Source organism: Carassius gibelio, chromosome A6, assembly GCF_023724105.1.
Source record: "Carassius gibelio isolate Cgi1373 ecotype wild population from Czech Republic chromosome A6, carGib1.2-hapl.c, whole genome shotgun sequence".
Classification (NCBI taxonomy): domain Eukaryota; kingdom Metazoa; phylum Chordata; class Actinopteri; order Cypriniformes; family Cyprinidae; genus Carassius; species Carassius gibelio.
This window is the reverse complement of record NC_068376.1, coordinates 23,151,320-23,163,344: the sequence shown is the minus strand read 5'-3', so window position 1 is coordinate 23,163,344 and position 12,025 is coordinate 23,151,320. Positions and strand designations below refer to the sequence as shown.

The 12,025-nt window shown below is 38.0% G+C and overlaps 1 protein-coding gene across 3 annotated transcripts in view; it reads left to right on the top strand.

The window, feature by feature from the left end:
* LOC128015759 (inositol hexakisphosphate kinase 2-like) overlaps positions 1–11,018 on the top strand; it is a 37,200-nt gene extending 26,182 nt beyond the window's left edge. For 2 of the 3 annotated variants that reach the window (XM_052599859.1, XM_052599858.1), the window contains exons 2-6: positions 6,612–6,942; positions 8,587–8,803; positions 9,073–9,221; positions 9,360–9,535; positions 9,660–11,018. In XM_052599859.1, the coding sequence (XP_052455819.1) occupies positions 6,720–6,942; positions 8,587–8,803; positions 9,073–9,221; positions 9,360–9,535; positions 9,660–10,187 (1,293 nt within the window). In that variant the 5' untranslated portion in view covers positions 6,612–6,719 and the 3' untranslated portion in view covers positions 10,188–11,018. Of the gene's footprint in view, positions 1–6,444; positions 6,943–8,586; positions 8,804–9,072; positions 9,222–9,359; positions 9,536–9,659 lie in introns of those variants that run through there. The other variant, XM_052599857.1, reaches the window with a different exon arrangement.
* Positions 11,019–12,025: the final 1,007 nt, after the last annotated feature.

Below are 12,025 nucleotides of genomic sequence, written 5' to 3'. Positions count from 1 at the left end.
TAATTGGGAACAAGTTGTGCATTGGCTCTCATAACCAAAAGTTTTGACTATAATGATCTTTTTCAATATAATGATACAGTAAGTATTTTTAGGTTTATGCACAAACAGCTTTTTTACAGCATATTTGAGACAGCCAATAAAAATAAAAAATGCAGAATTAAAAGAATACATTTTGAACTTTTAGGGATAAAAGTAATTTAAGCCAGTTTAACATAACACATAACAGAATGTGAAAAAAATTAACTTTCGATAAGCACTGTGAGTGTGTGTGTGTGTATGTATATGTGTATATATATATATATATATACACACAGTAATGGCCTGCCATTTTTTATATTTTCTGTTTTGGTTTGTGCACTGTCTTGTATTATGTATTGCATTCTCTGTTATCAGGTTGTCTTTCATAAACTAGGATACATTTCTGCATAATAGATTGTTCACGTCAGTTCATCTCTAAAGGTAAAATCATGTTATTTTGGCTGCTATGTTATATGTCTTCATCTGTTATTATTCTGTGTATTTTAGTGTATATAGTTTGTGGTTTTTGACAGGCCAGGGTTCTCTGCAGAGGTTCCACATGAGCCCTTCTGATCCACGTGATTATTTTGCTTTTGTACCTTCAGGCCGTATGGATTCAATTAAAGTACAGTTTTGCAGAGAGAGTGGGAGGGTGGTATGTCCGGAGGGAGCATTCTTGAGTCCGAGAAGAATGGAATGAATACAGTAGGCCTGAAAATGTTACAGAGAAAATGCCAAAAAACAGTTTGTGAACTTGAACTTTAAGAATTATGAACAGGGAGTCTCCTTATTGTAGACATGCAGATAAAGAGCACATAGTGAGGTGTCGTTCATAAACCTTAATCTGGAATAGAATTGGTCAGAGTATAATGAATTGATTTTTAATATTTGTATTTGATTATTAGCTTTTATTCTAAACTGTTCTAAACTGCTTTTATTCTAAAGTGATATATATAATAGTTTTGCTATCAGATTTTTTTTGTGTGTAAAAAATCATACTTTTGAACTTGTGTTTTTAAGTTAATGTAAAAAGTCTTTACTTATTACAGAACGAATGTGAAACTTTAACTCTATGGCAGTTCACTTCAACCAACATCTGGAACTTGCATTAATTTTGCCGTGTGATATTTGTTCCCAAATCTTTCTCGGCTGATTTTATTCTATAAGTCAATATTCATCTTTTAGATTTCATATTTTGTTGGCAGTACCAAAGTAGATTATTTTTAAAAACTGGGATATATTTAAAACCAAAAGTATGGCCAAAAGTATTTTTCTTGTGAAATTATAAGTGGCCATATAGGCTACTTTTTAATTGGCAAACTTTTTTTTTTTTTTTTGAAAAGTCTCCAGGTTAATAAAACGTTTTCCACAAGTTTCTAGAGACCTTAAAGGGCTGTGTCATTCACATATACATATATACGTCAGCACTACGTCAGAGCCCAATACACATACACGGGGAGGGTCACGGGGGTCTGTGTGGAATCTCCACTGTAACTGAAACTATGGTCGTAACCTTTAACTTCGCTGGAAGTGGGGCAGGAACGCAGAGGTGTGTGTTTAATGGTGTTAATGGAGGAAGTCCAAGATTTAAAGTATAAGAGGTCCATCGTGTTCAGTGATCTTGTTTTGGATAGTACTGAACCTTTTCCAGACCTTAAAAAGCAATTATTTGTGTAAAGCCTATTATGAACACCAACCAACAGTCCTCACACAGAAATGTATGGGTTATGTTTTAAGTTTGTTGTGGGGTTCAGGGATAGAAATATCATTAGCAATAGAATTTAATGGCAGTCACCATAATAAAAAACAAAAAAATTATTAAGTCTGATATTGTGCAGAGCGAGCTGGTGGATTTGTTTGTCTCTGTGTGTGGGAAAGTATGTCAACAGTGTCTTGGGGATATATGAGGTTGGGGGGTGTATTTATAGACCCTTGTCAGAAATGTCACCACAGAGCAGTGATTTTGTACCATCTTATCCTAGTACTGAGCACTGTTTACTAGCATTGAGACACATTTGGCATGCATGCTGACCTCGTGCTTAATTTACTTTCCCTGCAGACATATGTCACCGTGAAACAGAGGTCAAAATCTGCCTCCAACTTTATCATTAGTATCTCTGCAGTGATTTTTAATGATAGAGCTAAAGGCATTGATGCAGGAGGGCTTGAAAATGGGTCAAAAGCCTGACACAACAATGCACACGCATGACTTTTTGATGTGCATCAACACAGATCGATCACAGCATCTCACAACTTGATTCTAGATGCAGTGCATATTCAGTCCATGGTTATGTGAGAACTGTTAAATCAGACACTGAATGAAAGTGAATCACTGGTGTCATTTTTTCAAAGTGTAAAGAATAACTGAAATTGGAAAACTGAAATCTAAAATTGAAATTAGAAACAAGTGTTTAAAGGTATTTGTACATTTACAATAGGTTTCACAAAAGAAATGTTTACGTATTTGACATTACAGATATTTACCACGGAAATTAATATTTTCCATATTTATATACTATGGTACCCTAGGGTACATCCATTTAATTTTTGACATAAAATGGGCCAATAACATTAGCAGTGTCGCTATACCTGATATCAAGAGGAATCTATTACTTCAAAGAATGGTACATGTACAAAAAAAAACTTACTGTAGCCTAGTAAGTGAAGGAAATTATGTGTACTTGATATGATTGATGGCCGCACACAGAGCTCAGGCTTTTGGGTTCAAAAGCTTCAACAGTTTGAAAATGCCTGAGAATTCTGTGCTTACAGTATTTATGTTCACTGAATATTTAAATGTTTGGCAGAGGCGTGTGTCTGATCCAGCCTGACTTGACCTTTTATTGTAATGTCTGTCATAAACTGTCCGTGTCTAGGTCTTAAATCCCATAATGCCTCCAGTCCACATAATGCATTTTGTAAACAAAATGAAACATGTTTCACTCTCTCTTTTTCTCCCTTGCGCTCTTTATCACTATTTCCTCCGTTTTATGTTGAAATAGGATACTTTGTTTTTGTCCAAAAGAAGCACAGGCTTACTCGCTGAGTTGTATGGAAATACTGGACTTGATGAGTGTAAATACAGTTTTTCACAGTTCATTGCTAAAGCAACAAACAGTTTTCAAACGATTTTGTTCCAGTCATCATGTTTCATCATAATAAAATATGATTAACTATGAAAGAGTTCATATCTTTGTTAGAACCTTACTGTAATGTGTGTGTGAGTGTGTAACACACACACTTTGAGTTTTATCCTTGAGCGTTTCTTTATCATTGAAATCTGTCCGATCTGTTTCCACGATCCAAAATATCTGTATTGTAATAACTTTTTCCACTTAGGTTTGTAAAACACTTAAAATTTCCATATATCAGTGTGTGTGTGTGCAGGTGTTTATGGACACATGATTTATTCAAAAAGAAGTAGCATTAATCTGGTTATTTGATCTTATTATGGTGGTCACCAGGGAGGAGGAATAAAATAGATTTTACTAAGCCATCAGCTGCAGTCTTCATCTCATGCATTAATTTAAACGTCAGAAGTACTGGTCATTACTTATGATGTTAAACATTTGAAGATGTTTGATGTTACTTTTTGCATAAATGAGGCTCTACCCATGGCTGTCAAAGATAACTTTGGCTCTCGGTTGAATGTAGTGTAAAAAAGAGGACATAAACTTTGGTAGCAGTGGCTTGGGTCTGACTTGTTTGTGTCAATGTGAGCATGTAGATTTAGAAGGTTTGGATGTGTTGGTCAGTGTGCCCTGTCACATCCTTCTTTCTGTCACATAGACACACGTTTATTGAAAATATAATAGGCAGGAAATGTAGGCCACCATCCACATTAATAATTTTAGCACTGTCTGGGTCATGTAATCCAGCATGCGCCCACACACACACACACACGCGATAGGTGTCTATGTTGCTCGCTGTCAAGTTTGTAAAGCATTTTTTGTGTGAAGGAGCAGCAGTTTTGATGCCTAATTTGAAATTATATCTAGGGACGCATGACATATCAAGACCATATTAGTTATTGATATCTGATGATGTTGGGTATTTAATTATTCATGGAATTTCGCCTATTTTTTACATTTTAGAGCAGTGGTTCTCAAGCTTTTTGACTCCCAAGACCCCACATTGTCCACAACAATATTTGTGATTTTCTTATTTGTTCATGGTGAATTGGAAAAGTGGGAATAGGGATGAGGATTTAAAATTTTTTTTTTTTTTTTTGCTCAATTTTTATTTTATAAATAAATAATAATAAAATAATTTAGTGTTTGGCCTGGCTAGACAAATTCCCATGGATATTTTTTCATTTAAATGACATTTCCAAATCTATAGATTTTATACTTCAGAATTATTGTTATCTCTTTTTTTTATTTTATTTTTATTTTATTTTAAAATAATTTTAGGTAGTCTCAGAGCTAATTTTTAAAGTACCTTTTCTGCTATATGTAGATTATCAGCCATAACAATAAAATAATTGAAGGCTTATTGGTTGGAGAATAAAAATAAAACTGAAAAAAAAGAATTTCTATTTACAACAGCAGCCTCTTTTCTGTTTGTTTTTTGTTTTTGACATTGAAGTACAGATCACATACATATTTCCAGTTTTTAATTTGAGAAACAAATCCAACACTATAGAAGTACCATGTAACTATAATGTGTCAAGGAGCTGCTTTATTTTGTGTAGGTGTCTTCTAAAGATCTCCTCTGATTTTTCAATAACCGTTTGTTGATGTTACACAAGGTATCTCTTTATCATTTAAATGCACAAACCCAGACATCAGAACTGTCTTAAACGTATTAAATATTTAAGAAAGATTTACAGATGAATGCAGGGCAGGAATTGGTAGCGTAAAAAGATCTAGCTTTCTAGCTAGACATTTCCTGGTTGCATAAACTGGTGGTTCCCTTCCATGCCAGCTTATATTGTGTGTGCCCACAGCAGTGTGTGAACCCCACAGTGGGTGCCAGGCTGATATCCAGTAACAGCACAAATACGCACATTCACCATGACCCTTACCAAAAATCCCCTTGCTGTCAGTCATGCACAAACTGGCTCATGCTCAATGGCCTAATTTCTCATTGTCTGTGGATTATGGTTTGGCAGAACTGAAGAACACCAAAGACCTTATCTCAAAATGTTTCATAATCACATTTAGACACAGCAGCCTGCTCTCATAATTGTAATGAATGTAATGCGTCATTATCAAAGGTGTCACATCCTGTACTTGGATCCAAGGATTAAAGTATATAAAAGTTTAAACTGAATTATGTGATTTTAAAAGGTTGTTTATTTACCCCAAAGATTGCCTCTTGTTGAAAAGATTATAATCTGTGTCTATGGCTCTGGATTAGGATTGAGTCCTCACCTGGTGCTCATTGATCGCACACACACTAATCCCAGTTTGGGAAAGTAGCACAGAGTAGAATTTTGTGTGTGTGTGTGTGTGTGTGTGTGTACACAGAGATCTGTGTGCAAAGGCATGGTTGTCTCTGTCCCATTGTTGTGTCAGGGCCTCGGGGGTGATTTAATGTGTTTGTATGTGCACGTGTTTTATGTTATTATGAGCGTCATCCTTGCCTGCTGCCTGATTCTTAAACTAAATTACAATACTGCTCATTGCTGAGCTTTTATTATCAAGCGACTTTATCAAGTGTGTGTACCTAGTAGTTTTTCAGAAGTTAAAAAGCTTTCCAAGTTTGATATACAACAAGTGTGTAAACATGGTGTAAACGTGTTTACATGCACTTTGAAAATTAAATTTCAGTCAGAATAAGTCCATGCTGCGCACGTACTATTCAGATGACAATATTTAAGACACAAACACTGTAGGAACACCCTAGTGTACAGTGTACACGTAAAAAAGGGAGGAATTGAGCTTTAAAACATGGTGAATTCCAAGGATGTAACCAAAATATTTAAGGTTGAGGGAACCAAAGGTAAAATTTTATGAATTACTCATTGAGAAATTCGTATTGATTGCCTGCTATCCTGAAGACTAGTGGACTGTATCCCCTTCACTGTGCGTTATGAATGCAGACTTGGCATGTCTGGTTATACTTTCTATTTTTCAGCTGTCTTTCAGTTTCCTAATCAAGCAGGAGAAAACTGTGGAGAATGAATGAATGTGCACTTTCTCTTCTCTTCTCTTCTATTTCCTTTCCTTTCCTTTCCTCCTTATTCTTCATATCTCTTTGTTTTGGTCTTAAACTGCAACAACCCCTACTTATCTCTCTATCTTTCTCGTTCTCTATCTCTCTCTCTCTCTCTCTCTCTCTCTCTTGCCTTTCCCTTTGTTCGATCAGTTTCCCTTTTCTCATTTCCAACCCAACAACAGCTGCTGTGCTCTGATTGGTTGTTTCAGGAGGGGGGTGGAACCATGTGACCTGTTGTAATATTTTTCCTGCCTGCTTAGAACAGATCTCTCAGTTACAGCAGAGACCGGGACAGACACACTTTCACAGTCTTTCCACATAGTTAACCTTTCTACGCTTAGCACAAAAACATTATTGTAACAACTCTTTCTGGAATACTATTTTTATATTCCTTTAACAGGAATATTTTTCTTTTTGTTTGGTTTTCTCAGCCTTTTGTGCCTGAACGGCCACCAAGGAAACGGGAACAGAGGAGGAGAAGACAGACAGACGAATAGAAAGCTATAGATCAGCCTGAGAGAGACGGATGTGTACAGAAGATGAGTCCGGCTTTAGAAGCGCTGATGGAGGGGTGTAGATACCCGGGGAAAGGAGAAATGAAGGGAGGAGTGATGTTGGAACCATTTGTCCATCAAGTCGGCGGCCACTCTTGTGTACTGCGGTTTGGGGAACAGGCCATCTGTAAACCACTTATACCCAGAGAACACCAGTTTTATAAGAGCCTGCCACCTGAGATCCGCAAATTCACGCCACAGTACAAAGGTAAGTGGACGCTTAACAGAACATAACCATTACAACCAATCGGCCACTTTCTTGTTTATGAGCTCTTGTGTGTGTGATGGTATTCCTTCATCTCTCTTGCTTTCTTTTTCACTCTTATCTGTGCATAACATTTCATAAGGAGTGCTTTAAATCATTGTTATGAAGGATTTCTATGAATAAGTTACACTGACTTATTTCCTACAGTGCATTGTGACTCTTATAATAAAGCCACATACACTTTTATATGCGTTAACTGATTGGGTGACCCTTTTTGAATGACATTTAAATTATAGATAGATATAAACAGACTAAAAGAAATTTGGATAGATAGATAGATACATATATACTTAGAGTTATAAGACATGCACGCTCTTACACACTCATAACACTTTTGGGCACTCACAGATCTATGTTAATGGCATCAGATGGAATATCATGTTCAGTTCTTTTAGTCTGATATATTTAAACACTCTCGCACACAGACACACTGGCATGTCTTGCGGTGTCTTTGACTGGGCAAGAGTTTAGGGCTAAAAAAAGCTCAGGCAGGGAGAGGATATGACATATAGGAAAGAATGTGGACACACTCTCACATGCTTGTGCATACTTACAATGCTTATATTGTAACGTGCCCGTCTCTTACACAATTATAAGGGTGAGTTGTGTTTTTCTTACTCGCCCTAAAGCCTGACACACACTGAAAGAAACTAACCACATGTTCTCTGACTCAGCAAGTGTGAGCCAAAGTGTGTATGAGCGTTGGTGCAGAGATGTGACATCAGTGTTATTGAGGTCATCATTCTATCATGACTGCAGAGGTTGAGGTTTCAAGGTCCTAGTGTCTGAAACTTGCACCATATACTTACAAACAAAAAGCTTGTGTTTTGTGATAAGAATCATTCGTTTTTTAATGCTTATGCCATTCAATGTTGAAAAGGTTTTGCTGTTCTCTTTCTTTCTCTGTCTTTACCCCCCTACCCCACTCAGCTACCCATAATCCCCTTGTGATGATTAGTTCCATCTATGGTTATCATGAGATACCACCACCACCAAATCAGAGCTTAGGCCACATGACACTGTATATGTATATTTTGGCTTTGTATGTTATGTATTCATCTGTATTCTGAATGTACCGATGCAATTTTTCAAATTGTTGCTGTGTGTAAATTTCAGTGAAACCGTTTCTGTAAAGTTGTCATATGCTTATTTTTTGTATTTGATATCTAATGTGGGAATCTTGCAGATGGTTTGTCCAATGAGGGGTAATAAAAGAGCTCATTGAATTGTACTTTCTTGACTCCCGTGTTTTTTGTGTGTCTTTTTCTGCTTAGCACTAGAAGGCATGCAAAACTCTCTCCCACACTCTCACAATTATATGACGGTGTTAAATATTCACGGTCTACACACATTAATTCCCTTCTCAACTATTCACTGTCTACACACATTAAGTCCTTTCTCAACCCTCTGCTTCTCTTTTATGTTTTATGCTTATTAAAGTACAGTATAAACCGGATTGGGTAAGAACTACATTTTATAATCATATGATTCATCATATCTGAATCATATGTTGTTAATGTGTCAATACAATGTCCAGTGTACTTATTGTCTCTCTTTTTCTCTTTCTTTCCCTCCTGTTCTTTCCAGGTGTGGTGTCGGTGAGTTTTGAGGAAGATGAGGTGGGGAATCTGTGTTTGATAGCATACCCACTCCACAGTGATCCACCTGATTTGGAAAACAAGGAGCCCTCTGTTGATGGGGAGCCCAAGACTAAGCTTCTTAAATGGGGGAAAAAGAAACCATCAGGCCTCCTACCAGAAAATGAGAGAGCCAGACAGAGCCGCAAAGAGGAGAAGGGCAAAAGGTAATGGAGGACACATGGCTAATAAACAAGCATTCAAAAGTTTAGGGTCAGTGTGAATTTTATTTTTATTTTTTAAGAAAATAATACTCTTAAATCACACATATGCATTGAATTGATGAAAAATACCAGTTAATACTTGAAAATAATTTTACAGACCCCAGACTCTTGATAGTTATATGCACATCCTTATCATATAGTTCAATGGTTGGCACACACACGTGCACATGATGACACTCATTTGTTAAGCCTTTCTCCTCTGATCTCTGCAGTAATCGGGATGATAAGGCAGAGGTTTTGTACTACAGTCTGGAGAAGGGAAATGTGGTTTCTCAGATCAAACACAACCCTTGGAGTCTGCAGTGTCACCAGCAGCACCTACAGAGGATGAAGGAGAACTCCAAACACAGAAACCAGCACAGTATCCTTTATAACAACTGGACACACTTAGAAATTACCACTCTATAATAATGACACTGGAAGAAAATCTTGTTAGACATGTAGGCTCATTTATACAATCTCTGTAGTACTTTTTCCCTTGACCCATGACCTCTCTTAGAATTTATTCTGCTGGAAAATCTAACATGGCGGTACGGGGTTCCATGTGTTCTTGATCTGAAGATGGGAACGCGTCAGCATGGGGACGATGCCTCTGAGGAGAAGAAAGCAAATCAGATTCGCAAATGCCAGCAAAGCACTTCCTCTTCTATTGGAGTACGCCTCTGTGGCATGCAGGTAGCTACACATCTTCTAAAAATTCTATATGCACGTGTGTGCCAAAAGGTTTTACATCGGGTGTCTTTGTTTTAGTGATTAATACAACCGTAAGTGTAATTCCGATCTGTGTTTCTCCTAATAGGTGTATCACAGCACTACAGGGCAGCTGATATTCATGAACAAGTATCATGGGCGTAAGTTGAGTCTGGCCGGGTTCAAAGAGGCTCTGTGGCAGTTCTTCAGTGATGGCCGAGTTCTGCGCAGAGAACTTCTGACCCCAGTGCTGCAAAGACTGAGAGAGATGAGAGCGGTGCTGGAGGCTTGTGAGAGCTATCGTTTCTTCTCCTCGTCTCTTCTCGTCATCTACGACGGGGCTCCACCCCCTGCCCCATCTAGATCCCGGCCCTCTCGTGGAGGAGAAGAGGAAGACGAGGAGGATGATGATGAAGATGAGAACGACGATGAGGAGGGAGCCTACGGAGGACGTCACGGTCACTCTAGCAGCATTTCCCCAATGGTGGATGTCCGAATGATTGATTTCGCTCACACGACATGTCGTGATTATGGAGAGGATGCCATCGTCCATGAAGGTGGAGACAGCGGCTACATCTTCGGCCTGCAGAATCTCATCAGCATTCTGTCAGAGCTTGAAGAGCACACCAACGACTAAACATTTGCCATGCCAAGGCTTACCGTGGGCATCTTGACCATGCCATCAGGGTTTAAAGTACACGCTTAGCTCACACTGCTATGCTTTTTCATAGCCCTAGCAGGGAGCAGTTACGTAGGTGAAGTCCTAAGGAAAATCCAGAAACCCACCGGAGCTGAGGGGATGAACTCTTTTGTAATTTCTCACTGAGGTGAAGAACTGTGGTCCCTCTCCGTGTCTGTTATTTCTGCAGGGGGCGGCAGTGGATGAGTTACTGTGACATCACATCTGCTCTTGTATCTTCATTTGTTCTCTTCATCTGTGAAAGATAAGGGGAAAATAAGTTGATGCTTGCATTAAAAGAGACATTTACAAAATGAACCTTTTGATGAGGTGGATTTGTAGCAACGGTAGCACAATCATAAATTGATATGACAAGCAACTAAGCAACAAACATGAAGGTGCTTTAGAAACACTAAGCAGGACCCTGCAGGTCTCACGGGAAGAGACTTTTTAGGGAATGATGAGTGTGTGGAAAAGGGAATTTTCATAGTCCTTTCCACATTCCTTATATTAAAGACTTTTCCCTCTTGGACATTTTAATCTATTTCGTTATCTTGGATACTCTTCATTCCATAGCCACGTGTTGAAGATTAGCATCCTAACTCCAGAGACTTTAAAGAGAACCCTATTTATTTATAAGAATATTTCTATCAAATGTGAATGGAAATGTGACATTCCATCCCTAGTTCTACCGTATGATGTAAGTGATATAGGTAGAGAAATGATTTTTATGTCATGGTTTTCTCTGTTTTTGACAAAATGAAACAAAATAAAATAAAATAAAAATTGTTGTTGTGGTGGTACATTCTGAAACTTGTAATTTCTCTATTTGTTTTGTTTTGTACAAAAAGAAAAGAGATTAAGGCATAAGCACAGCAAGTCCTCTTTGACATCAGATTTATTACATTGACATCAGACTTACGGCAATGACAACTACATTTACCAAAAGCCAATTAATATTAGCACTCCGGTTAGTTTGTGTACTTGAAACAAATAGCCATGCAGCAAGTCCTCTAAAGGCAGATTCAATTTGGTCGAAGTCTATGGCTAATAATGTGTAAACAGCAGTGTACTTGTACAGTAGATCCAGACCCTAATCAGTGTACATTTACTCATATAGCAGACACTTTTATCCAAAATGACTTTCAGTGCATTCAGGCTATACATTTATTTTATTTTATCAGTACGTGTGTTCCCTGGGAATTGAACCCACACCCATTTGCGCTGCTGATGCAATGCTCCACCACTGAGCCACTTTGTTCAAATGTAGGCTGTACGCTCTTGATACAAGATATAATGCAGCAAATGCCTTTGTAAACTATAAATAAGCTACATCGCTTTCATTTGCCAGAGGACACTGGATTCGGACACCAGACATACAACTCTGCTGCTTTGGCCGAGCCCCAGCAGGCCTATTATGGGGTTGCTAAACCTTTCACTAAAAGCTTTCCACATGCACTCTCTAAGCCTTTTATCTGTGGGTGTATTTGCGCAGGAGTGCGAGGGATTTAAGCTGGATTGTATGTTTGAACTCCGTACATGCAGACTGTAGCGGCTTGTTTGTGTGTTTCCTCGTGTGACCTCTCTTGAGTGAGGATGTTGTGTATGGATATGGAATAATTTGTTCGTAGATATCATGTTTTACGAGTCATTCACCATATATGTTTGTCCTGTTGTGTCCTTGGCGCAATCTGTTCCTGTCTCAGCTGTATTAGTACTCACATTACCAAGTAAAGCTCTGGATTACTTTCCAAATGCGGGAAAACTACTCGTAAAGAGGGAAATACCATTGGCAC